The following is a 26,173-nucleotide window of genomic DNA, read 5'->3' as shown; positions in this document are numbered from 1 at the left end:
AGAGCAGGGCCTATCAGGGGGTTGGGGAGCTCACCCCGGTCACACACAGAGCAGGGCCCATCAGGGGATTGGGGAGCTCCCCCCTGTCACGCACAGAGCAGGGCCCATCAGGGGATTGAGGAGCTTCCCCCTGTCACACACAGAGCAGGGCCGATTAGGGGGTAGGGACGCCGCCACTGTCACACCCAGGGCAGGGCCGATGGGGAGGTTATGGCTCTACCCCGTCACACACAGAGCAGGGCCGATGGGGGGGAGGGGTTGGGGCGCCGCCCTCTATCACCCACAGAGCAGGGCTGATCAGGGGGTTGGTGTGCCGCAACTGTCACACTCAGGGCAGGGCTGATGGGGAGGTTATGGCTCTACCCCGTCACACACACAGCAGGGCCCGTGGGGGGCGGGGTTGGGGCGCCTCACCCTGTCACACACAGAGCAGGGCCGATCACGGGGTTGGGGCGCCGCACCCTGTCACACACAGAACCGCAGGGTGATCAGGGGTTTGGGGAGCTCCCCCCTATCAGGCACAGAGCAGGGCGGATCAGGGGGTTGGGGCGCCTTCCCCTGTCACGAACAGAGCAGGGTGGATAGGGAGGTTGTGGCCCCGCCCCTTGTCACACACAGAGCCGCAGGGCGATCCAGGGGGTTTGGGCGCTGCCCCCTGTCATGCTGATCCCGGTGCCGGGAGGCCTCGCGGCTCTGCTGATCCCCGTGCTGGGAGGCATATTACCCTTTTCTGTATAGGATAGAGGCCTGGTGCACGGGTGGGGGCTGGCTGGTTTGCACTGAAGGGTGTCCTGGATCAGGGTGGGGGTCCCCACTGGGGTGCCTGGGCAGCCTGGGTGAGGGGATGATGGCTGTTTGCAGCTGGTCACACACCCTTCAGGGTGGGGGTCCCCACTGGGGTGCCTGGCCAGTCTGGGTGAGGGGATGAGTGCTGTTTTCAGGCTGGCGGGTGACTGAAGCTCCCAACTTCTCCTTTCTTTCTTTTTTTTTTTTTATTCTGGGCCAACTTTAGCTCTGGCTCCAGCTCTGAGGCCTCTGCTGCTGAAAGCAGGTATCTGGTTTGTTTGGGTTCTATAATCGATACTCTGTATCAACTCCATCTCTGATATCCCGGCCGGCTGAAAGGAGGTTTCTGGGGTTTTGTTTAGCTTCTGTATTTGTTAAAATGTTTCAAACTTCAAGCTCAGAGGCCGGCAAGGCAGGAGGGGAACGTTGGAGTCTTCAGTCACTGAAGCAAGCAAGCCTCATGTTTGCTTCCAGCACCTCGCTGCTGGCCGCCATCCTGGCTGGCAGTTAATTTTCATATCGCCCTGATTAGCCAAAGGGAAGGGTAGCGGTCGTACGCTAATTACCATGTTTCTCTTTTATTAGATAGGATACACACACACACACACACACACACACACACTCACGGCCCGGTGCATGAATTCATGCACCAGTAGGATCCCTCGGCCTAGCCTGGGGGATCGGGCGGAAACTGGCTCTCTGACATCCCCTGAGGGGTCCTGGATTTTGAGAGGCCACAGGCCAGGCCAAGGGACCTCAAGATTAGGGTCGGGGAGGGACACAGGAGGTTGTCCAGCTGGGGAGGGACTGCGGGAGTGCTCGAGGGCATCTCCAACCCATCTCGCTCAGTCCTGATTGGCCAGGCCTTAGCAGCAAGCTGCACCTACCGGTTGGAGCATCTGCCCCCTGGGGGTCAGTGCATATCACAGCGAGCAGTTGAGCGGCCTTAGCATATCATTAGCATATTACACTTTGATTGGTTGAATGGCCGACTGGATGATGGGACACTTAGCATATTAGGCTTTTATTATATAGGACTAGGGGCCCGGTGCACGAAATTCGTGCATGGGTGTGTGTGTGTGTGTGTGTGTGTGTGTGAGGGGAGTGTCCCTCAGCCCAGCCTGCCCCCTCTCACATACTGGGAGCCCTCAGGCGTTGACCCCCATCACCCTCCAATCGCAGGATCGGCCCCTTGCCCAGGCCTGACACCTCAGAGGCGTCAGGCCTGGGCAGGGGACCCTCATTTCCCCCCATCACTGGTTCTGCCCCCAGCCCAGGCCTGATGCCTCGGCCAGAGGCGTAGACCCCCATCACCCTCCGATCGCCTGATCGACCCCTTGCCCAGGCCTGACGCCTCCGCCAGAGGTGTCAGGCTTGGACACGGTACCCCCATCTCCCCCTGATCACTGGCTCTGGCCCCCGCCCAGGCCTGAGGCCTCTGGCCCAGGAATCATGCCTGGGCAGGGGACCCCCATCTCCCTCTGATCGCTTGCTCCACCCCCCGCCCAAGCCTGACGCCTCTGACCCAGGCTTCAGGCCTGGGCAAGGAGACCATCATATCCCCCCCAATCCCCGGCTCCGCCCCCCTCCCAGGCCTGATGCCTCCGCCAGAGGAGTTGACCCTTATCACCCTCCGATCACCAATCACCGGATCGGCCCCTTGACCAGGCCTGAGGCCTCTGGCAGAGGTGTCAAGCCTGGGCAGGGGACCCCCAGCTCCCCGCGTTGCAGGCTCCGCCACTGCCCATTCCTAATGCCTCTGGCTGAGGCGTCCGGCTCAGGCAGCGGGGACCCACAGCTGCAGCGGCCCCCTGATCATGGGCTTCGCTTTAGGCCCAGGCAAGGGACCCCTAGCTCCTGGGACTGCCAGCTTCGACCGTGCCCAGCTCCCATCGCTGGCTCCACCCCTACTTCCTGCTATCACTGGCCAGGGCAGCAAAGGCGCCTGATTCTCTGATCATGGCTGGGGGGCAGGGCCGCCTTGGCCCTGTCCCCCAGCTCTTACCTCCCCCCTGGGTTTCCGATCACTGTCAGTGGCAGGGGGCTTCTTCCTGCTTTCCCTTTCGCCTCCCTGCATTGTGCCTACATATGCAAATTAACCGCCATCTTGTTGGCAGTTAACTGCCAATCTTAGTTGGCAGTTCATTTGCATATAGCCCTGATTAGCCAATGAAAAGGGTATCGTCGTACGCCAATTACCATTTTTCTCTTTTATTAGATAGGATATTCATCATATATAATGGGAAAATGTGTAGAATATGCATAAAATATTCCCATCTTAATTACACACACACAAACATGTTTTCTCATCCTGAAACATAAACGTATATAATCATGTTTTAGGATAAGAATGCTCAACAGTATAAAGTTAGCTTCTGTTCTCCCTTTAGTCAGTGTATGAATTCAATATTAATATGGTCTCATCCAGAGTTTTTTATGGGGCCTGACAAGCTGACTCTGATATTCACATGAAAGTAGAAAAGTGCTAGAATAGCGTTCTGAAGGCTTTTAAAGGAGCAGCAACAACTAAGCATAGTGAAGGGAAACTTGCCCAGATATAAAAGCCTTATAGTGTTACAGTAACTTAAAACATGTGGTATTGGCATAGGAATCATGGACATATTATAAATATACTTTATAATTGTTCATATTTTTATTTATGAACAATTGTCTATGTACCTACCATCTGCGTTTAAGAAAACAATATTTTATCATACTTGTTTTTGTTTCAAGAAATAAATTATTAAAGATTGTACCCCCTTCCTAGATCATTTTCCTTTCTTAGTTGTGACTATTATCCTAAAGTAGATGTATATTTTGTGTTTATGCTTTGATTATATGCATGCATAAAATATATAGTATTGTTGTCTGTGTTTGTAACATATTAGTATCACTGTATAAATTGTTTTTACTCAGCTTTGTATTTTGTTAAGGTTTATATGTTTTGACACATATAGCTCTAGTTTTTTTTGTGTGTTTTTTTTTAATCATCACCGGAGGATATTTTTCCATTGATTTTTAGAGAGAGTGGAAGAGAGAGGGAAATACAGAGAGAAATATTGATGTGAGAGAAACACATCGATTGGTTGCCTTCTTCACATGCCCTGACCAGGGCCCAGACTGGGGAGGAGCCTGCAACTTAGGTATGTGCCCTTGACTGGAATTGAACCCAAGACCGTTAGGTTCGCAGGCCGACGCTCTATCCACTGAGCCAAACTGGCTAGGGCTCTAGTTTTTCATTGTAACTTCTGTATAGTATTTTATCGTATGAATATACTACATTGTGGAATTTAGGTTATCTTCAAATTTCCTTTTGCATTGCTGCAATAAATATCCTTTTTTATGTACTAGTAAGTGTGTGAGTTTTTGTAGGGTATATATGAAAATTGTTGGATTGTAACAAGGATGGCATTTCAGAACAGTGTGGAAAGGCAGACGTGTTTAATAACTATCAATTAAAGAAAATATAGGTAGTCCTCTACCTAACCCGTTTTTAGAAAAAAATTTAGGTGATTAAGGAACTAAATATATATATATATATATATATTTTTTAAAATATATTTTATTGATTTTCCACAGAGAGGAAGGGAGAGAGATAGAGAGTCAGAAACATCGAGAGAGAGAAACATAGATCAGCTGCCTCCTGCACATCTCCTACTGGGAATGTGCCCGCAACCAAGGCACATGCCCCCGACCGGAACCGAACCCGGGACCCCTCAGTCCGCAGGCCGACGCTCTATCCACTGAGCCAAACCGGCCTCGGCGTGGGAACTAAATATTAAAAAAATAAAACTTTAGATGTTTAAGAGGAGAATGTAGAATAATATTTTTAAAATTTGGGGTAGAGACGGTCTTCAGAAAGTTATGAATTCTGGAAGAAAATAGAGTAAGTTCTCACTTAACTTCCTCGATATGTTCTGTGACTTTAGGCTAAACAATATGTAACTGAAACAAATTTTACCATACCCTAATTGAAATAAGCAAGATCTATGTTCTTATGGAGTCTCATCAACATGATAACATAACGGTGTTGAATGGAAATGACTTGTTGAGGTTCTGCTATATTTGTAACGTAAAAGTAGAAAAGGATTAATATTCAGAATACTGAGAGATATTTCAATTTCTAAATATAAACCAGCAAACCCCTTCCAATACCACCCCATGCCCCATTCTCAGGCCTTTCCCCCTTCCACCCTACTCCTTCACTCTCCTCGTGCCTCCTTGCTTTACATTAGGATTTCTGTAGTCCTCCATGAAATGCTCTAATCTCTTTCAGGCCAACTCTGTCTTCTTCTCTTTCATAGTTTGGCTCTAAAATAATAATAGAACTGAGACAGTCTTGAGAAGGAAATGGAACATAATTAATAATTGCACTGGGACAACAGCTGTAAATTGGGTTTGTTTCAGGAAATTGGGTCATCTTAGCTGAGATTGGCTTTCTATGATCACCCCATCGAAAATGTCTCTTATCTTGTTCTGTTTTAGTTATAGCACTTCATGATATTATTTCATGATTATTTATTTTCTATGTCACCTCACAATAAGATGACATATCTTGGTCACCATTCTATGCCAATGTTTAGGGCAGTGTGTTGGTACATAGTAGTGTGTACTGTTCGCTAAGTATTTGTTGAATATATGACATTTCTATCTTTGGTCTTAAAATCTTGTGAAGATATGAGACACATGGAAAATTGAATACTAATGGTACATACAAATTATACATTTGTAAAACAGAAATGTTCTAATTTATACAGACTTTTGTGGCAGTCCCCCAAATAAAAGTTCCCATTAGCTAAACTTTTTATAAAATACTTTTCTTAGCTCATATTGGGTATTTTGGACAGTTCCTTGAGAAACAGTCTCAGGCATTCATCTTTGGGTATCTCTGTATTGAGTAATCAAATGAATTTCTAGAAGGGGAACTGCTGTGCTAGAGAATATGCATATTTTCAAGGCTCGTGGTATATATTGTCATTCTTCTGTAGAATGCAATTTGTATTCATTTGACATACCAGTGTAAAAGAGTGCCTTTTTCCCCAAACTCTCCCCAGCACTAGGCATTATCCTATACAATAAAACCCTAATATGCAAATCGACCGAATTGCAGAATGACTGGTGGAACGACCTGCGAATGGCTGCACTGACCACCAGGGGGCAGATGATGAACACAGGAGCTTCCCCTTGGTGGTCATTGTGCACCCACAGGGGGAACACTGCTCAGCCAGAAGCTGGGCTCATGGCTGGCGAGTGCAGCGGTGGTGGTGGGAGCCTCTCCTGCCTCCGCTGCAGGTGGGTGGTAAGGAGCAAGGGGTTCCAGACTGCGAGAGCCCCAGACTGTGAGAGGGATATCTGACTGATGGCTTAGGCTCAATCCCCCTAGGGGTCCCAGACTGTGAGAGGGCACAGGCCGGGCTGAGTGGATTCCCCGCCCCCCCTCCACCCGCCGCCCAGTGCACCGGGCCTCTAGTTTTTTAATATTTTGCAAATTTGGGGAATGATTTTATTTGATTTTTCTATGATTTCATTAATTTTATTTCCTTAGTTAATCCCATATTCTTGTCATGTCTGAAGTGTCATCTTTTTTATTGCTTTGTAAGAAATATATATACACGTATATGCATATTATATTTGGTATATCAAAATTTTGCTATTGTACTTTTTCTGTTTTATGGTTTGCCATTTAAAGTTGACTTTGCTGCACAGAAAAATAAAAGAATACTTTTTGTAAGTTAAAGATATCAACCAACCTTATTTGTGCCTTTGGTTTGTGCTTAGGATATCTTTCTCTGTCCTCAGTGTTTATATATATTTCTGTTAGGCTTTTTTCAAAGCACTGCAAATGTTACCTGGTCTTTTAAGGACCTCCAATTGGAAGTCACTTTGAGAATATTAGTGTCCTTAATTATCTTGCCTTATCCTAAGGGTTAAGGAACAAAGGGAAGAAAAGCAAATGGTAATTTCTGTTCTGAGAGCTTTCATGGGGAAGATTTAGGACAAAAACCAAAGATTTACTGAATGCAATAACTCTCAGACTGTATTTCGGCCAAAAGATTTCTTTGCTTATAGGGTAATGTTATTTGCCTCTAAGATTAAGGAAAAAGTGCTAATTAAATCATAATGTGCCATTGATTGTAGGATGCACATTGATTTCAGAGTTTTTAAGATATGAACACGGGGGATATTAAAACCCCTGAAAGATGTTATATATTAACTTGGACTGCAGCACAATAATTTTAAAATTCTGTGGTTGCTTTATATAGTTTTGTTTGTTTGGGCTTGATAATTTTTAAAACACAGCTTTATTGATATATAATTTGTATACCATACAATTCATCCATTTTTTTTACAACGCAACAGTTTTTAGTATATTCAGAGGTGTGTAAAAGCATTGCTACAGTCAATTTTAGAACATTTTCACCACCTCAAAAAGGAATCCCAATACAGAGAATATTATTTAGCCTTAAAAAACGGAATAAGTTTGATATAATATTATTATATGGATACGGCTTGAAGATATGCTAAGTGAAATAATCCAGTCACAAAATAACAAGTACTGTATGATTCCACTTATATGAGGAAGTGGTGCATGACAATTCATGCACTGAGGGGGGTTGTCCCTCAGCCCGGTCGCCCCCTCTCACAGTCTGGGAGCCCTCAGGGGATGTCCTACTAACAACCTCTGCGGGAGGTGACCGGGCTGATCAGGGGAAGGTGCTGCTCCCATTATCCCGCTGCTGCTGCCACTGCCAGCTGTGGTGGCTGGGAGGCCTGAGCTCCAGGCGTCGCAGCCACTGTGGCTTTGTCTGGATGGACGTCTGGAAGAGGTCTGCCCTAATTAGCATATTACCCTTTTATTATTATAGACAAATTCATAGAGGCAGAGAGTAGAATGGTGGTTACCAGAGGGAGGAGGAATTGGGAGTTAGTGTTTAATCGGTTTAGAGTTTCAGTTGGGGAAGATAAAAAGTTCTGGAAATAGATGGTAATGCTAGTAATATGAATTATGCACAGTAATATGAATGTACATAGAGCTACAGAAATGTACACTTAAAAATGGCTAAAATGGCCCTAGCCAGTTTTGCTCAGTGGTTAGAGCATCAGCCTATGGACCAAAGGTTTGATTCCGGCCAAGGGTTGCAGGCTCCTCCCCGGCCCGGGCCCTGGTCGGGGCTCGTGCAGGAGGCAACCAATCGATGTGTTTCTCTCACATCAAAGTTTCTGTCTTTCCTTCTCTCTTCCACTCTCTCTAAAAATCAATGGAAAAATATCTTTGGGTGAGGATTAACAAAAAATAAAACAAAATGGCTAAAATGGTAATCATATGTTAAGTGTATTTCACCACAGTGAAAAAAAACACAATAGAAATCCTAGAGACTTGAGCTTTCATCTTGTATTCCTTCATCCACATCCCACCATCCCTAAGCAGCCACTAATCCACTTTCTATCACTATTTTGACTATTTTGGACTTTCATATGAAAGGAAACATACAAAATGTATACTTTTATGATTGGCTATTTTTACTTAGCATAATGTTTTCAGGATTCATCCAAGTTATTGCAGGTGTCAATACTTAATTCTTTTTTTTATTTTTAGAGAGTGGAAGGTAGGGGGGAGAGAAAGACACAGACAGAGAGAGACATTGATGTGAGAGAGATACATTGACTGGTTGCCTCCCAAATTTGCCAGAGACCAGGGCAGGGATGAACTTGCAACCCAGGTACGAGCCCTTGACCAGGAATTGAACTCATGACTATTCTGTGTGTGGGCTGATACTCTAACCACTGACCTATGTCGTCCAGGGCCATTCGTTTTTATGGCAGAATAATATTCCCTTGTATGGGTATACCTGATTTTATTTATTCATCATCAGTTGATGGAAATGATACTTGGGTTGTTTCCAAGGTCTATATAGTTATTTTAAGACTTAACTTGAGATCTTAGAATTATGAGAAATAAAAACCTACTCACTTATATTTAGTAAAGAAGGACTTAGTGTAAGACCATGTAAAGGGTGTCCCAAAATTCACTCAAGAAGTAATTTTGATAGAAAACACAGGTTTATAATTAAAAATTGTAAATTTTTAATTGATTCATAAAGTATACAGTATAGGGTTATGTATGGAATAGCATATCGAGTAAATGGCCTCTACGGCTTTTCTGACACATACGCACTCTTTTGTTGAAATTTTCCATGACCGTTTTGCATAAATTTGGCTGAATTTTGTTGCTACAGCGCTCAATTTCCTCCTTCAAGGCGTGGGTGGTCGTGGGCTTGTTGTCATAAACCTTAGACTTCAAAGAACCCCAAAGAAAAAAGTCCAGCGGCATTAAATTGCATGATCTGGGTGGCCAATTCTGATCACCAAAACGGGAAATTACATGACCAGGAAATGACTCATGCAGTAATTGAATTGTTTCTCAGGCTGTATGGCATGTGGCACCGTCTTGTTGAAACCACATATCGTCCACATCCATATCTTGCAATTTAGGCACAAAAAACTGGATTATCATGTCGCGATAGCGAGCACCATTAACTGTTATTGCCTGAGCAGCCACATTTTCGAAGAATAGTCCAATGATGCCTCCAGCCCAAAATCTGCACCAAACAGTGACACATTGTGGATGCATTTGTTTCTCAACAATCACTCGTGGATTTTCTGAACCCCAAATGGGACAATTTTGTCGATTAACCAAGCCATCAAGATGAAAATGAGCCTCATCGCTAAAGATGATTTTGTTCGAAAAATCAGCATCCACTTGTTGTTGTTCCATAATCCATTTGTGTATGTGCCAGCAAAGCTGTGGAGGCCATTTACCCGATATGCTATTCCATACATAACCCTATATTGTATACTTTATGAATCAATAAAAAATTTACAATTTTTAATTATAAACCTGTGTTTTCTATCAAAATTACTTCTTGCGTGAATTTTGGGACACCCTTTAGTTCAGTTTAACAGGTATCCAAGGACAGGAAAGAAGTACAGTGGTCTTCTGTGGGGACGGACCCTGGAGCTGAGAGTCAGGAGCCAAGGCAACTGCTGCTGTGTCTTAGGGGCTTGCAAATTCTCTTGGCTCTACTTCTCTATGCATGTCTACTCTAGTCTTTGTCTAGGTTGGTGTTCTCTACTTCCTCTGTTAACTTCGGTGGCACAAAATATGTGGCTCATCTTGACTCTTGCTGTGGCCACTTTGCAACTCAGGTACCTGTAGCTCATGTTCTCAATTCCAAATTTCTGAAGAGGGATCTGATTGGTATATCCCTGGTCCAATAGGGTAGTTCACTTGGTACAAACATGGTGTCAAAACCACACCTAAACTAGGGGCAGGTTCTCTAGAAGGAGTGTGTATACATGGACGTGGGTGTGAACAACCTGTATAGGACACTAAAGATTGACCTAATTCTCCGGGCCAGTGGTCATCAAACATGTTGGTCTCAAGACTCATTTACACTCTTAAAAATTTAGAGCTCTAAGGAGCTTTTGTTTATGTGGGTTATATATGTTGATATTTACCACATTCGATATTAAAATGGGGAAACTTTAAAGATATTTATTCATTTAGGAATAATATAAACACATTTAATGTTAATATATATAACATGTTTATGACAACTATTTTCTAAAATTAAAATTTGTTGAGAAGAGTGACATTATTTTACATTTTTGCAAACCTCTTTAATATCTGGCTTAGAAGATAGCTTGATACTCATATCTGCTTTTACATCGGTCTTGTGGTATGTTGTTTTGATTGAAGTTTATGAAGAAAAGCTAACCTCACACAGATATGTACTTGGAAAAGGGAGGGGCATTTTAATAGCTTTTAAAGATAATTGTGGCTATTCTTCAATACCAACCTAAACCAAAAAAGTGGTATTTTTTAAAGGTTAGTTGCTGTGTAGAATCTGAAACCATATCAATGAGTCTTTCATATTCTATTACACTAAACATTTACTGGTTTGTCATGTATTTAATTGTGGTAAAATATCTTGTGCTTTAAATAACTATTCATGCATAATTTTGTAACATTCGGTATTAGTTGGAAAATATTGATTCATTCAGTTAATGTAGATATTTCTAATGTTGGAATATTTTATTATGTAATATTAAAAAAACTCACACTTAATATCACCACCAGTCTTGTCAGAAAAGTCTTCAAATGTGGGGAAATTGTCAAGGTCATGGTGGCAGATGCAAGTTTTTCCAGAATTCTAATTTTCACGAATATTGGCAGTTTTCTTCTTTGACGTGGTAGTCTCTCTTTGTTCTTTCTTGAAAGTTTTCCTATTAGTGCCTTCTTAGCTTATCATTTTGACACAGAATTATTTAACAAGAGCAATATTTCCTCTGCACAAGTGCCTATCTTGTAAATACTCTCGAATCTTTTTAACAGGTGACTTTTTTACCACCTCAAAGTTCACAATCATGGATTTTTGTTTTTGTAATATATAATATCTGTTTCTCAGACTTTTATAGAAAGAAAGGTATTTACTGAGCAGTTGCTCTGTGCCAATCCCATGTTTTTACTTTATACAGCTGCTGGTATTATTTGTGGTATGTTAAGTAACCTTTAAGTGTAAAGGGAAATAAAGACTTATTAATATTTTTAAATGTCAATAATTTATATTATATTAAGTAAATACACAAGAGAAACCTTTTACTGGTAATTGTGGTTTTATTTATGTAGCTATAGTTATAATTTATTAGAAGTACACCTGGTGCTTTAGTTCTTATCAGTTCTATTTTTTCCCATTCTATTTAGGTGGTTTCCTAGAAACATGATTGTTTGTTGGATTTGATCTCACAGCCTCGTGAGGACTTCTTTACTGATAATGTCAAGTTCAGGTTATCCTCCCAACCAAGGAGCATTCAGCACAGAACAAAGCCGTTATCCTTCCCACTCTGTTCAGTACACCTTTCCCAGCACCCGGCACCAGCAGGTAAGGAACAAATATTGTGTAAATTGCATATGTATTTTGTGTTTTTCTTTTACTTTTCCTATATTTGTTGGTCAGAAACCAAATGTAGTTGTTATACATATACAGGGGTTTGCAAAAGTAGGCTTACAGATGTAATACAAATAAATAATATAATCCTACATAATAAAAGCCTAGTATGCAAATTGTCTCCTCGGGCGGTCGTTCAACTGCTCGCTATGATGTGTGCCGACCACTGGAGATCAGTGCAAAACATGGTGGGCGTCGGCGATGTGGCGCTGGCAGCAGGCGGCAGTGAAGGTGCTGCCGGCCCTGATGGGCCCTGACAAGAGCGGGACTGGGGCAGGATGGTGGGGCAGGTGAACAGGCAGCGCCAGGCCAAGGCGGGGTGCCAGGTGGGGCTGCGGGGCTGCAAGGCTGAGGGTGCCAGCTGGGGCCTGATCTCCGCAGGCCACCCTGAGGGACTCCATCCATGCATGAATTCATGTACCGGGCCTCTAGTAGTAAATAATAATATGAGAGTAAACTGTTTTGTGTACTCATAACTGTAGACCTACTTTTGCCAACCCCTGTGTGTGTGTGTGTGTGTGTGTGTGTGTGTGTGTGTACACTTTTTTTTAATGGCAAGAACCATTCTCAAAGATGGAGAACTAAAAGTTGGGGATTAATTATCTTTGGCTTCTTACTATGGCTTTATGACAGATTTATGACAGAGTGACCATGTAGGGTTTTGTTGTAGGATTTGTTGTGATTGATTGTAGGATATATTGATAAAATATTAGTTTATTAGTTACCTAGAGTTTCTAGGTTAAGGCCTATGTTTGTGCTCCAAGGTTGGTTGAGTATTAAGCTGGCCAGATAACATGGCCTTTTTTGAGTGATGGCCAGGATAGGGCCTCTCCCTTCTTGAGAGATTTGATGGTAGGAAGATGAAAGAGTTTGTATTATTGATTTACCTTGTGAAAAATAAAATGTGAAAAGAAATGATTATCTCAGAGTGGGCCAGGTACAGGGATTTAAGAGGTTTGAAGAAAAATGGAAGGGAGGTAATGAAATGGTCAAAGAAAAAGAAAACAATTTACCAGCAAAATATAGTTGATTATTACTGGGTACGACTGAGAACTCCTTTGAAGTGTGGTTATACTTACAGAGTGAGAAAGGACATTCTTATCTTTTTTCTGTTTAGGGAAGCATTCAGTCTTCCACCATTAAGTATAATATTAGCACATTTTTGTAGATGTTTTTTTTTTTGGTCGAAGATGTTGCTTTGTAGGTTGAGAATTCTTATCATGATTGGATGTTGAAATTTGGTTGCATGTCCCTCCCTCCGCCCAGTGTTAGTTAGTCATCTGATGATTAATTTCCTAGATTATTGTTGCCTTTTTTAAAAAAAGTATCTTTGAGGTTTAGTTTATCTACACTAATAAAAGAGAAAAATGGTAATTGGCATACGGCGCTACCCTTCTCATTGGCTAATCAGGGCTATATGCAAATTAACTGCCAACTAAGATGGCAGTTAACTGCCAACAAAGATGGTGGCTAATTTGCATATGTAGGCACAATGCAGGGAGGCGAAAGGGAAAGCAGGAAGAAGCCCCCTGCCACTGACAGTGATCGGAAACCCAGGGGGGAGCTAAGAGGTGGAGGGGCAGGGCAAAGGCGGCCCTGGGGCCACCTTTGCCCTGCCCCCCGGCCATGATCGGAGAATCAGGCGCCTTTGCCGCCCTGGCCAGTGATAGCAGGAAGTAGGGGTGGAGCCAGCGATGGGAGCTGGGCACGGTCGAAGCTGGCAGTCCCGGGAGCTAGGGGTCCCTTGCCTGGGCCTAAAGCGGAGCCCACGATCGCAGGGCCGCTGCAGCTGCGGTCCCCGCTGCCCGAGACAGACGCCTCAGCCAGAGGTGTCCTGCAGGGGCAGGGGCGGAGCCCGCGCAATCGCGGTGCCCCCTGCTGCCGCTGCGGATCCCCGCTGCCCAGGCCGGACGCCTTGGCCAGAGGCGTTAGGCCTGGGCAGGGGCGGAACCTGCAACTGCGGGGAGCTGGGGGTCCCCTGCCCAGGCCTAATGCCTCGGCCAGAGGCGTTAGGCCTGGGCAGGGGCAGGGCGGGAGATCGCGGGGAGCTGGGAGTCCCCTGCCCAGGCCTAATGCCTCGGCCAGAGGCGTTAGGCCTGGGCAGGGGCGGAGCCTGCAACCGCGGGGAGCTGGGGATCCCCTGCCCAGGTCTGACACCTCTGCCGGAGGCCTCAGGCCTGGTCAAGGGGCCGATCCGGTGATTGGTGATTGGAGGGTGATGAGGGTCAACTCCTCTGGCCAAGGCATCAGGCCTGGGCGGAGGGCTGGGGGTCCCCTGCCTGGGCCAGAGGCATCAGGCCTGGGTGGGGGGCGGAGCCGGGGATTGGGGGGATATGATGGTCCCCTTGCCCAGGCCTGAAGCCTGGGTCAAAGGCGTCAGGCTTGGGCGGGGGGTGGAGCAAGCGATCAGAGGGAGATAGGGGTCCCCTGCCCAGGCATGATTCCTGGGCCAGAGGCCTCAGGCCTGGGCGGGGGTCAGAGCCAGTGATGGGGGGAGATGGGGGTCCCCTGTCCAAGCCTGACACCTCTGGCGGAGGCGTCAGGCCTGGGCAAGGGGCCGATCAGGCGATCGGAGGGTGATGGGGGTCTACGCCTCTGGCCGAGGCATCAGGCCTGGGCAAGGGGCAGAGCCAGCAATCGGAGGGGGCTGGGGGCAGAACCAGTGATGGGGGGAAATGAGGGTCCCCTGCCCAGGCCTGACACCATTGTCAGAGGCGTCAGGCCTGGGCAAGGGGCCGATCCTGCGATTGGAGGGTGATGGGGGTCAACGCCTGAAGGCTCCCAGTATGTGAGAGGGGGCAGGCTGGGCTGAGGGACACCCCCCCCCCCCACCCAGTGCATGAATTTCATGCACCAGGCCCCTAGTATATAATAAAATTTAAATATATGTGTACATTTTGACAGATTTATACACCCATAAAACGCCACCAAAGTGAAGATACAGAACATTTCTGTCACCTCTGAAAGTTCCCTTTTTTCCCATCCAGGTCAGGGCTCCTTCCCAACTTCCCACAAACCTTAGCTCACAGGAAACCACTGATCTGCTGTCTGTCATAATAGATTATATTTGTCTTAAGTTTCATGTGAACTTCCCTAATATTTTTGAAATTTAGTTATGTTTTGGCATATCTTAATAGTTAGCTTTTTTTTTTTTATTACTTGATTGGGTATGGATATATCACAAATTGTTTATCTAGTTACCTATTCCAGTTTTTGGTTATTACAAATAAAATCATTTTGGATCTATGTGTTTGTTGTATTTAGATTATATAAAGAGCCCTAGCTGGTTTGGTTCAGTGGATAGAGCGTCGGCCTGTGGACTGAAGGGTCCCGGATACGGTTCCTGTCAAGGACACATGCCTGGGTTGTAGGCTTGATCCCCAGTAGGGGGGATGCAGGAGACAGCCTATCAATGATTCTCTCTCATCATTGATGTTTCTATCTTTCTTTCCCTCTCCCTTCCTGTCTGAAATCAATAAAAACATATTTAAAAAAAAGAATTTACCTTACTAATACTATCCTTTGGAAAATGTGTGTGTGTGTGTGTGTGTGTGTGTGTGTGTGTGTGTGTGTTTAATGAAATCCAGTGTATTAGTTTTGTCTTTTACATTTCTTACTTTTTGTGTCATATTTAAGCAGTTTTTCAGAAACTCAAGGTCATTAAGATTTTTCTATGTGGATTTTACATTTAAGTCTGACCTATTTTGAATTAAAATTTTGTGGTGTGCGTTAAGGGTTGTTTTGCATATTGAGTATTAAGTTGTTCTAGAAACTATTTATTGAAAAGATTATTCTTTCCCCAATGATTTGCTTTGGTACTTTTTTTACAAATTAATTGACCATATATATATGTAAGTCTATTTCTGTTTCTTCTGTTCCATTGATATAATTTGTCTATCTTTACTGCACATGGTGTGCTATTCTAGGTACACAAACACTTAATCTTTATTAAAGTACTTCACATGGTCTTGATTATTATCTATAATAATAAAAGCGTAATATTAGACTGGACAGCTGAATGACCTTCTGGATGTCCTTCTGGACTAAGTCACCACAGCAGGGGCTGAGGCAGGGGCGGTTGGGGGCAATCAGGCAGCCATGCAGAGTGGTTAGAGGCGATCAGGCAGGCAGGTGACTGGTTCGGGGCGATCAGGCAGGCAGGAAGAGTGGGTAGGGGCGGTCAGGCAGACAGGCAGAGTGGTTATGGGTGATCAGGCAGGCAGGCAGGCAGGCAGAGTGGTTAGGGGCGATCAGGCAGACAGGTGAGTGGTTACAGGCGATCAGGCAGGCAGGCAGGCAGAGTGTTTAGGGGCGATCAGGCAGGCAGGCAGAGGCAGTTAGGAGTGATCAGACAGGCAGGCAAGTGGTTAGGGGTGATCAGGCAGGCAGGTAAGCAGTTAGGGGCGATCAGGCAAGCAGACGAGTGGTTAGGGGCAATCAAGCAGGCAGACGAGCAGTTAGGGGCGATCAGGCAGGCAGGCGAGCAATTAGGGGCATCAGGCAGGCAGGCAGAGTGGTTAGGGGCGATCAGGCAGGTAGACAGGCGAATTTCGTGCACCGGGTCTCTAGTAGCTTTATAAGTTGAAATTAAATGGTGTGATTCCTTCCTTAATTGTTGTTTTTAATATTCTAGATCCCTAGCATTTCTGTATACATTTTAGAATCAGCTTGTCAATTTCTACAAAAATATTTCTGAGATTTTTGATTGGAGCTTTATTGAATCTAGAGATTTATTTTAGAGAGAATTGACGTTTTAACAACTTTGAGTCTTCTGTTCCATGAACGTGGGAAATCTCTCCACTTATTTAGGTCTTCATTAATTTTTCTCAGTAATGTTTTATAGTTTTCAGTATACAGATACATATCTTTTATCAAATTTATTTCTAAATAATTCGTATTTTTTATGCTATTGTAAATGGTATTTTTTTTAAAAAAATTCAGTTGTTTGTTGCTATGACATTTATTGATTTTATATTCTGAAAATTATTTGTTACTTCTAGTTGTTTTTTTATAGATTTCATGGAATTTTCTATGTAGAAGATCTTGTAATCTGAGAATAAAGACAGTTTTGCTTTTACCTTTCCAACTTGGATGCCTTTTCTCTTTTGGCCTTATTGCACTGGTTAGAATATCTAGTACAGTGTTGAATAGAAGGGGGAGAGTGGACATTCTTGCCTTGTTTCTGATCTTAAGAGGAAAATATTCAGTCTTTCACCATTAAGAATGTTGTTAAGCCCTAACTGGTTTGGCTCAGTGGATAGAGTGTCAGCCCTCGGACTGAAGGGTCACAGGTTCGATTCTGGTCAAGGGCAAGTACCTCAGTTGCAGGCTCAATCCTCTCGCCCTGGCGCGGGGCACATACAGGAGGCAACCAATCGATGTGTCTCTCTCACATCGATGTTTCTCTCTTTCTGTCTCCCCCCTTCCCTTACACTCTCTCTAAAAATCAATGGAAAAATATCCTTGGGTAAGTATTAACAATAACAATAAGAAAGTGTTGTTAATTTGGGAAGTATTCACTCCTCCTGTATTTTCTTAAAGAGTTTGTGTAGGATTGATACTTTTTTCGTTCTTATATGTTTGATAGAATTTGTCAGTGAAGCCATTGGGGCTTAGAATTTTCTTTCTTTTTTAAAATTTGTTTTTATTGTTGACAGTATTACATATGTCTCCTGTCTTCCCCCATTTGTCCCCTTCCACCCAGACCCCACCCCCACCTTAGGCCTTTACTACACATTTGTGTGTGTCCATGGGCTATGCATATGTGCATATAAGTTCTTTGGTTAATCTCTTTCCACCCACCTCCTCCCCACCTCCCTTCTCTCTGAGGTCTGTAAGTCTGTTTTGTTTGTCCATTCATTTTGTTCATTAGATTCCACATATAAGTGAGATCATGTAATATTTGTCTTTCTCAGACTGCCTTAATTCACTTAGCATAGTAATCTCCAGGTCCAACCATGCTGTTGCAAAGGATAAGAAATCCTTTTTACAGCCACATAGTATTCCATTGTGCAAATGTACAGCAGCTTTTTAAAAAATAAATACATTTTTATTGATTTCAGAGAGGAAGGGAGAGAAGAGAAAGATAGAAACATCAATGATGAGAGTGAGTCATTGATCTGCTGCCTCCTGCATGCTCCACATTAGGAATAGAGCCTGCAACCCAGACATGTGCCCTGACCAGGAATCGAATTGTGACCTCCTGACTCACAGGTCGATGCTCAACCACTGACCCACACTGGCTGGGACACAACAGCTTTTTAAAAAGAATTTATTGTTGAAAATATTACAGATGTCTCTCCCTTTTTCCCCCTCTGTTGACCCTTCCCCAGGCCTTCCCCACATTATTGTCTGTCCATGGAATATGCATATAAGTTCTTAGGTGAACGCCCCTGCCCCCCTCTGAAATATGTCATATGGTTGCATGTTTCAGTGTCTCTGGATCTGCTTTGTTTATCAGTTTATTTTGTTCATTTTATTCCACATATGAGTGAGATCATGTGATACTTATCTTTCTCTGATTAGCTCATTTTGCTTAGCATAATACTCCCGCCATGCTGTCTCAAAGAGTAAGAGAAGCTTCTTTTTCACTGCTTCATATTATTCCATGTGAAAATGTACCACAGCTTTTTTTTTTTTAATATATGTTATTGATTTTTTTACAGAGAGGAAGGGAGAGGGATAGAGAGTTAGAAACATCGATCAGAGAGAAACATCAATCAGCTACCTCCTGCACACCCCCTACTGGGGATGTGCCTGCAACCAAGGTACATGCCCTTGACCGGAATCGAACCTGGGATCCTTGAGTCCACAGGCCAACGCTCCATCCACTGAGCCAAACCGGTTAGGGCTGTACCACAGCTTTTTACCCATTCATGTAGTGATGGGCACTTGGGCTGGTTCTAGATCTTAGTTATTGTAAACTAGAGGCCCAGTGCACAAAATTCGTGCACGGGGAGAGGGGTCCCCTCAGCCCAGCCTACACTCTCTCCAATGTGCGACTCCTTGGAGGATGTCTCACTGCTGGTTTAGGCCCAATCCCAGGGATTGGACCTAAACCGGCAGTCGGACAACCCTCTTACAATCCTGGACTGCTGGCTCCTAATCACTCACCTGCCTGCCTGCCTGATCACCCCTCACTGCCTCTATGTGCCGGCTTGATCACCCCTAACTTCCCCCCCTGCTGGTCTGGTCGCCCCTAACTACCCCTTGCTGCCAACCAGGTCACTGCCAACTACCCCCTCCCTACCGGCCTGGTTGCTCCTAGCTGCTTCCCCACCCCTGCCGGACTGGTCACCCCTTACTGCCTCCCACACCGGCCTAGTCACTTCTTATTGCCCCTCTCTGCTGGCCTGGTTGCCCCCAACTGCACCCCTCCACCGGTCTGGTTGCCCCTAACTGCCTCCTTCCCCACTGGCTGGTCACCTCTTACTGCCCCTGCTGCTGTACTGGTTGCCCCAACTGCCCCCCCTCTGCCAGCTGGGTTGCCCCCAACTGCCCCCCTGCTGGCCTGGTCGCCTCAACTGCCCACCCACCCCGCCAGCCCAGTCACCCCTCACAGCCTTTTCACTGGCCTGGTCGGCCCACGCAGCCTGCTGTTCAGTTGTTTGGTCATCCCTCACTAACCCTCATGCTGGCCTGGTTGCCACACGCAGCCTGCTTGTTCAGTCTTTTGGCTGTCCCTCACTAAGCCCCCTGCTGGCCTGTTTGTTCAGTTTTTTGGTCATCCCTAACTAACCCGCCTGCCAGCCTGGTCGTAGGCAGCCATCTTATGAAGGTAAGAGGGTTAATTTGCATATTACCTCTTTATTATATAGGATAATACTGCTTTCAACATAGGGGTGCATATATTCTTTCTGATTGGTATTTTGGGATTCTTAGGATATATTCCTACAAGTGGGATCACTGCGTCAAATGTTAGTTTCAGTTTTAATTTTATGAGGAAACTCCATACGGTTTCCAAAGTGGCTGCACCAGTTTGCATTCCCATCAGCAGTGTACTAGGGTTCCCTTTTCTTCACATCCTTGCCAACACTTGTTTACTGATTTACTAGAGGCACAGTACATGGATTCAAATGGGAGAAGCCTGTGCCCTCTCGCAATCCGAGATGCTTCAGGGGATGTTAGACTGCCAGTTTCGGCCTGATCCCCACAGGCCCTGCCGAGGGACTCCACTGGTGCATGAATACGTGCACTGGGCATATCTTTGGTTATCTCTTCCCATCCTCCCCCTTCCCCCCCTCCCTGTGAGATTCATCAGTCTGTTCCATGTTTCTATGCTTGTGCATTGAATGTCTGTCCCCTGGTGGTCAGTGTGCATCATAGTTACCAGTCGAACAATTGGCCAGTCGGCTGGTTGTTAGGCTTTTATATACATAGATTGATGGTGGCCTTTCTGGCAGGTGTAGGGAGATAACCTCATTGTAGTTTTAATTTGCATCTTTCTAACGATTAGTGACCTTGAGCATTGTTTTCATATGTCTCTTAGCTATCTGTATGTCCTCTTTGGAGAAGTGTTAAGTCTGGTCCTTTCCATTTTTCATTTTGATTGTTTGTCTTTTGTTGATTTGAGTTTTTTACATATTTTAGAAATTAACCGCTTACTAGATATATCACTGGTGAATATGTTCTCCCATATAGTGGGTTCCCTTTCATTTTGTTCATTGTTTCTTTTGCTGTACAGAAGCTTGTTAGTTTGATGTATGTAGTTCCATTTGCTTATTTTTTCCTTTGTTTCTCTTGCCCTAGGAGATGTATCTGTGAAAATTCTGCTACTTAAGAAGTTTGAGATTTTACTGCCTATGTTTTCTTCTGGGATTTTTATGGTGTTGCGACTTATATTTAAACTAGAGGCCTGGTGCATGAATTCATGCACGGGTGGGGTCCGGCTGACCTGCCCTCATGGGGGCTGATTTGAGCCAGGCCGGCGGCGGGAGGGGATGTGGGAGGTTGGACAGCCGGCCCTGTCCCTGATCGGGGTGGGGGGCTGATCGGGGGCAGGGCCAAATAGGGGGAGGGTGTGGGCCAATGGGGGGGGTGATTGGGGGTGGGGCCGATGGGGGAATGAGCCGCAGGAGGCTGGCCGGCCGCAGTGGGCATCCTAGTGAACAATTGTTCTGGTCATTCTGGCGTTGCTGTCATTCCGGCATTCCAGTTGCTGGCTTTTATATATATATACTAGGGGCCCAGTGCACGAAATTTGTGCACTGCGTGTGTGTGGAGGGGAGTGTCCCTCAGCCCAGCCTGCCCCCTCTCACATACTGGGAGCCCTCAGGCGTTGACCCCCATCACCCTCCAATCCCAGGATCGGACCCTTGCCCAGGCCTGACGCCTCTGGCCTAGGCATCCGGCCCAGGCAGCGGGGACCTGCAGTGGCAGCAGGGGGTGCCGCAATCGCGCGGGCTCCGCCCCTGCCCCTGCAGGACACCTCTGGTTGAGGCGTCCGGCCCGGGCAGCGGGGACCCGCAGCTGCAGCGGCCCCACGATCGTGGGCTTCGCTTTAGGCCCAGGCAAGGGACCCCTAGCTCCTGGGACTGCCAGCTTCGACCGTGCCCAGCTCCCATCGCTGGCTCCACCCCTACTTCCTGCTATCACTGGCCAGGGCGGAAAAGGCACCTGATTCTCCGATCATGGCTGGGGGGGCCTGCCCTGCCCCCCAGCTCTTAGCTCCCCCCTGGGTTTCCGATCACTGTGAGTGGCAGGGGGCTTCTTCCTGCTTTCCCTTTTGCCTCCCTGCATTGTGCCTACATATGCAAATTAACCGCCATCTTGTTGGCAGTTAACCGCCATCTTGTTGGCAGTTAACTGCCAATCTTAGTTGGCAGTTAACTGCCAATCTTAGTTGGCAGTTAATTTGCATATAGCCCTGATTAGCCAATGAAAAGGGTAGCTCGTACGCCAATTACCATTTTTCTCTTTTATTAGTGTTGATAGATCAGTGGTTCTCAACCTGTGGGTCGCAACCCCTTTGGGGGTCGAACGACCCTTTCACAGGGGTCACCTAAGACCATCGGAAAACATATATAATTACATATTGTTTTTGTGATTAATCACTATGCTTTAAATATGTTCAATTTGTAACAATGAAAATACATCTTGCATATCATATTTACATTACAATTCATAACAGTAGCATAATTACAGTTACGAAGTAGCAACGAAAATAATTTTATGGTTGGAGGTCACCACAACATGAGGAACTGTATTAAAGGGTCGCGCCGTTAGGATGGTTGAGAACCACTTGATATAGATCCTTAATCCATTTTGAGTTTATTCCTGTGTATGGTGTCATTTGGTGGTGGTGTTTCTTTCTTTCTTTCTTTTTTTTTTTTTTTGCATGGACCTGTCTAGTTTTCCCAGCACCATTCCTTGATGAGACTGTCTTTATTCCTTTGTATACTCTTGCCTCCTTTGTCAAACACTAACTGACCATAATGGCGTAGGTTGATTTCTGGGGTCTCTGTTCTGTTCCCTTGATCTATATGCCTGTTTTTGTGCCAGTACAGGCTGTCTTGATTAGAATGGCTTTTTAAAATAGTTTGGTATCCAGGATTGTGATTCCTCCCACTTTGTTCTTCTTTCTCAAGATTGCTGGGGCTATTCAGGGCCTTTTTTTGTTCCATATAAATTTTTGGAATGTTTGTCCTAGATCTGTGAAATATGCTGTTGGTATTTTAATAGGAATTGCGTTGAATCTATAGATTGCTTTGGGTAGTACGGTCATTTTGATGATGTTAATTCTTTTAATCCATAAATACAATATATGCTACCAGTGTTTTGTATTTTCTTCTATTTCTTTTTTTAACGTCCTATAGTTTTTTTTAAAACAGTTTTTTGTTTTTTTTTACCTCATTTGTTAAGTTTATTCTTTTTTTTAAAATATATTTTATTGATTTTTTACAGAGAGGAAGGGAGAGAGATAGAGAGTTAGAAACATCGATGAGAGAGAAACATCGATCAGCTGCCTCCTGCACACCCCCTACTGGGGATATGCCTGCAACCCAGGTACATGCCCTTCACCGGAATCGAACCTGGGACCCTTGAGTCTGCAGGCCGACGCTCTATCCACTGAGCCAAACCGGTTTCGGCAAGTTTATTCTCAGCTATCTTATTTTTGTTGTTGTTGCAGTGATAAATAGGAATTTTTTTTTCTTTACTTTCTCTTTGTGAGAGTTTATTATTGGTATACAAAAATGCCATCAATTTCTGCATGTTAAGTTTTGTATCCTACTATTTTGCCAAGTTTATTTATTAAATCTAGTAGTTTTTTGATAGAGTCTTTAGGCTTTTCTGTGTACAGTTTCATATCATCTGTGAATAATGAGTTTTACTTTCTTCTTTTCAATTTGGATGCTTTTGATTTTTTTCTTGTCTGGTTGCTATGGCTAAGATTTCCAGTACTATCTCTATATATCTATAACTATATGCCCATATCTATATCTATATCTGTATCTAATCTATATCTATATCTATCCTATATAATAAAAGCCTAATATTCAAATCGACCAGTCGCTATGATGTGCACTGACCACCAGGGGGCAGTTGCTCAATGCAGGAACTGCCCACAGCCCTCAGGCCCTGACCAGCAGTGGTGGTGGGGGGTGGGGCTGGCGAGCGGGTAGTGCGCCACCAGTCACCCCCAAGAGAGAGGCGACTGGCAGTGGGGGGGAGCGGGGGCGCGGCTGGGCTGATGAGCAGGCCGTGCCAGGCCAGTCAAGGTGGGTGCCAGTGTGGCCCTCTGGTCGTCCCGCAGATCAGCCCTGATTGCTGGCCAGGCCTAGGGACCCTACCCGTGCACGAATTTCATGCACCGGGCCTCTAGTGTGTGTGTGTATATGTGTGTGTGTGTATATATATATATATATATATATTAGAGAAACATGGTAATTGGCGTACGACCGCTACCCTTCCCATTGGCTAATCGGGGCGGTATGCAAATTACCTGCCAGCCAAGATGGCGGCCGGCAGCCAGGCAGCTTGAAACTAACATGAGGCTTGCTTGCTTCAGTGACGGAGGACTGCAACGTTCCCCGCCAGCCGCTGCAGGTCTCTGAGCTGGCAGTTTGAAACATAGTTACAAAAATAGAAGCTAAACAAAACCCCAGAAACCAGCTTTCAGCTAGCTGGGATCTCAGACCTGGAGTTGATACAGAGTTTCGATTGTAGATCCTAAACATACCAGATACCTGCTTTCAGGAGCGGAGGCCTAAGAGCTGGAGCCTCAGAGCTAAACCTGGCTCAGAATAAAAAAGAAAAAAAAGAAAAAAAGGAGCAGTTGGGAGCTTCAGTCCCAGCCTGAAAACAGCCCTCAGCCCCTCACCCAGACTGGCCAGGCACCCCAGTGGGGACCCCCACTCTGAAGGGTGTGTGACCAGCTGCAAACAGCCATCATCCCCTCATCCAGGCTGGCCAGGCACCCCAGTGGGGACCCCCACCATGATCCGGGACACCCTTCAGGGCAAACCAGCCAGCCCCTACCCACGCACCAGGCCTCTATTCTATATAGTAAAAGGGTAATATGCCTCCCAGCACCGGGATCAGCGGAGCCGCGAGGTCTCCCGGGCCGGGATCAGCATGACAGGGGGCAGCGCCCAAACCCCCTGATCGCCCTGCGGCTCTGTGTGTGACAAGGGGCGGGGCCACAACCTCCCTATCGGCCCTGCTCTGTTTGTGACGGGAAGGTGCCCCAACCCCCTGATCGGCCCTGCTTTGTGCCTGATAGGGTGGAGCTCCCCAACCTCCTGATCGCCCTGCGGCTCTGTGTGTGACAGGGTGCGGCGCCCCAACCCTCCCACCTCATGGACCATGCTCTGTGTGTGACAGGGTAACGCCATAACCTCCCCATTGGCCCTGCTCTGAGTGTGAGAGTGGCGGCGCCCCAACCCCCTGATCGGCCCTGCTCTGTGGGTGATAGAAGGCGGCGCCCCAACCCCCTGATCCGCCCTGCTCTGTGCGTGACAGGGGGGAGCTCCCCAACCCCCTGATGAGCCCTGCTCTGTGTGTGACAGGGGGGAGCTCCCCAACCCCCTGATGGGCCCTGCTCTGTGCGTAACAGGGGGCAGCGCCCCAACCCCCGGATTGGCCCTGCTCTGTGTGTGACGGGGTGGCGCCGCAACCTCCCCATCGACCCTGCCTTCTGTGTGACAGGGGGCGGTGCCCCAACCCCCCAATTGGCCCTACCCTGAGCGTGAGTGAGGGTGGCATCGCAATCTCCCAATCAGCCCTGCTCTGTGCATGACAGGGGGCGGTGCCCCAATTTCCCAATCAGCCCTGCTCTGAGCCCGACCAGGGGCTGCACCTAGGGATTAGGCCTGCCCTCTGCCACCCGGGAGCAGGCCTAAGGCAGCAGGTCATTATCTCCCGAGGGGTCCCAGACTGCGAGAGGGCACAGGCCGGGCTGAGGGACCCCCCCCTCCCCCCCAAGTGCACAAATTTTTTTGCACCGGGCCCCTAGTGTGTGTGTGTGTGTGTGTGTGTGTGTGTGTGTGTGTGTGTGTGTGTGTGTATATAGCTAAGTGACTGTCCAACCGGCTGGTTCTATGACGCGTATTGGCCACCAGGGGCAGATGCTAAACACAGGAGCTGCCAAGCTGCGGTGACTTGGCAGTGGCAGTTCTTGGGTGACGCACCCCTGAACCAGAGAGGAGGCATCCTGATTCCTCGTGGGGCCACGTAATTCCACCTTGGACCATGGATTATGTTGTTCCTGGGGCACTGTCAGCCCTGAATCTGGTTTACTGCACACTTGCATTTGTGTCCTATACCCTGTATGACAGCAATTTTGCAGAGTGCCCTCTTGCACTCCGGGACCCCTCGGGGGATATCGGAGAGCCAGTTTCGGCCCGATCCCCACAGACCAGGCCAAGGAACTCCTCCTTCACTCGAAGGGACCACAGATGCCCTTCAGTCCGTGGCACCACCCCTGGTGTGGCTGGCCAGGGAGGGCCCGTAGGAGGTTGGCTCCAGGGCTTGTCTGGCCCCTCTTGTCAAGTCCTGCCCGCCAGCCACCACCCGAGACCACCTGCATTAGTCTTTGCACCGGAGCCAGCACCTTGAGCCAGAATACCCGAGCATGAGTTTTCTTTCTTTTTATTCCCCCCCCCCCCCCCGCGCCCTCTCCCCCCTCCCCCTGTTCACTCTGCAGATGCCCTCCAAACCACCGCCCCACCCCAGGAATTCTAATTCATTTCCTTTCAATGTGCACGAATCCATGCACCGGACCACTTGTGTTGAATAAGAGTGGTGAAAGTGACAATCCTCTCTTGTTCCTGTTCTTAAGGAAAACGGTTTTAGTTTTTGCTCATTTAATATGATGTTGACTGTACGTTTGTCATATATGGCCTTTATTATGTGGAGGTATGTTTCCTCTGTTCACACTT

General features: G+C 46.3%; 1 protein-coding gene across 9 annotated transcripts in view; it reads left to right on the top strand.

Annotated features, from left to right (window-relative positions):
- NCOR1 (nuclear receptor corepressor 1) overlaps window positions 1–26,173 on the top strand; it is a 244,548-nt gene that overhangs the window by 24,006 nt on the left and 194,369 nt on the right. For all 9 annotated transcript variants that reach the window (XM_059668513.1, XM_059668520.1, XM_059668516.1 and 6 more), the window contains exon 2: window positions 11,552–11,729. In XM_059668513.1, the coding sequence (XP_059524496.1) occupies window positions 11,622–11,729 (108 nt within the window). In that variant the 5' untranslated portion in view covers window positions 11,552–11,621. The remainder of the gene's footprint in view (window positions 1–11,551; window positions 11,730–26,173) is intronic.

The sequence above is a fragment of the Myotis daubentonii genome, chromosome 16 (genome assembly GCF_963259705.1).
Source record: "Myotis daubentonii chromosome 16, mMyoDau2.1, whole genome shotgun sequence".
NCBI classification, from domain to species: Eukaryota; Metazoa; Chordata; class Mammalia; order Chiroptera; family Vespertilionidae; genus Myotis; species Myotis daubentonii.
The sequence above is the reverse complement of the archived record's forward strand: the minus strand, read 5'-3'. Positions and strand labels throughout refer to the sequence as shown.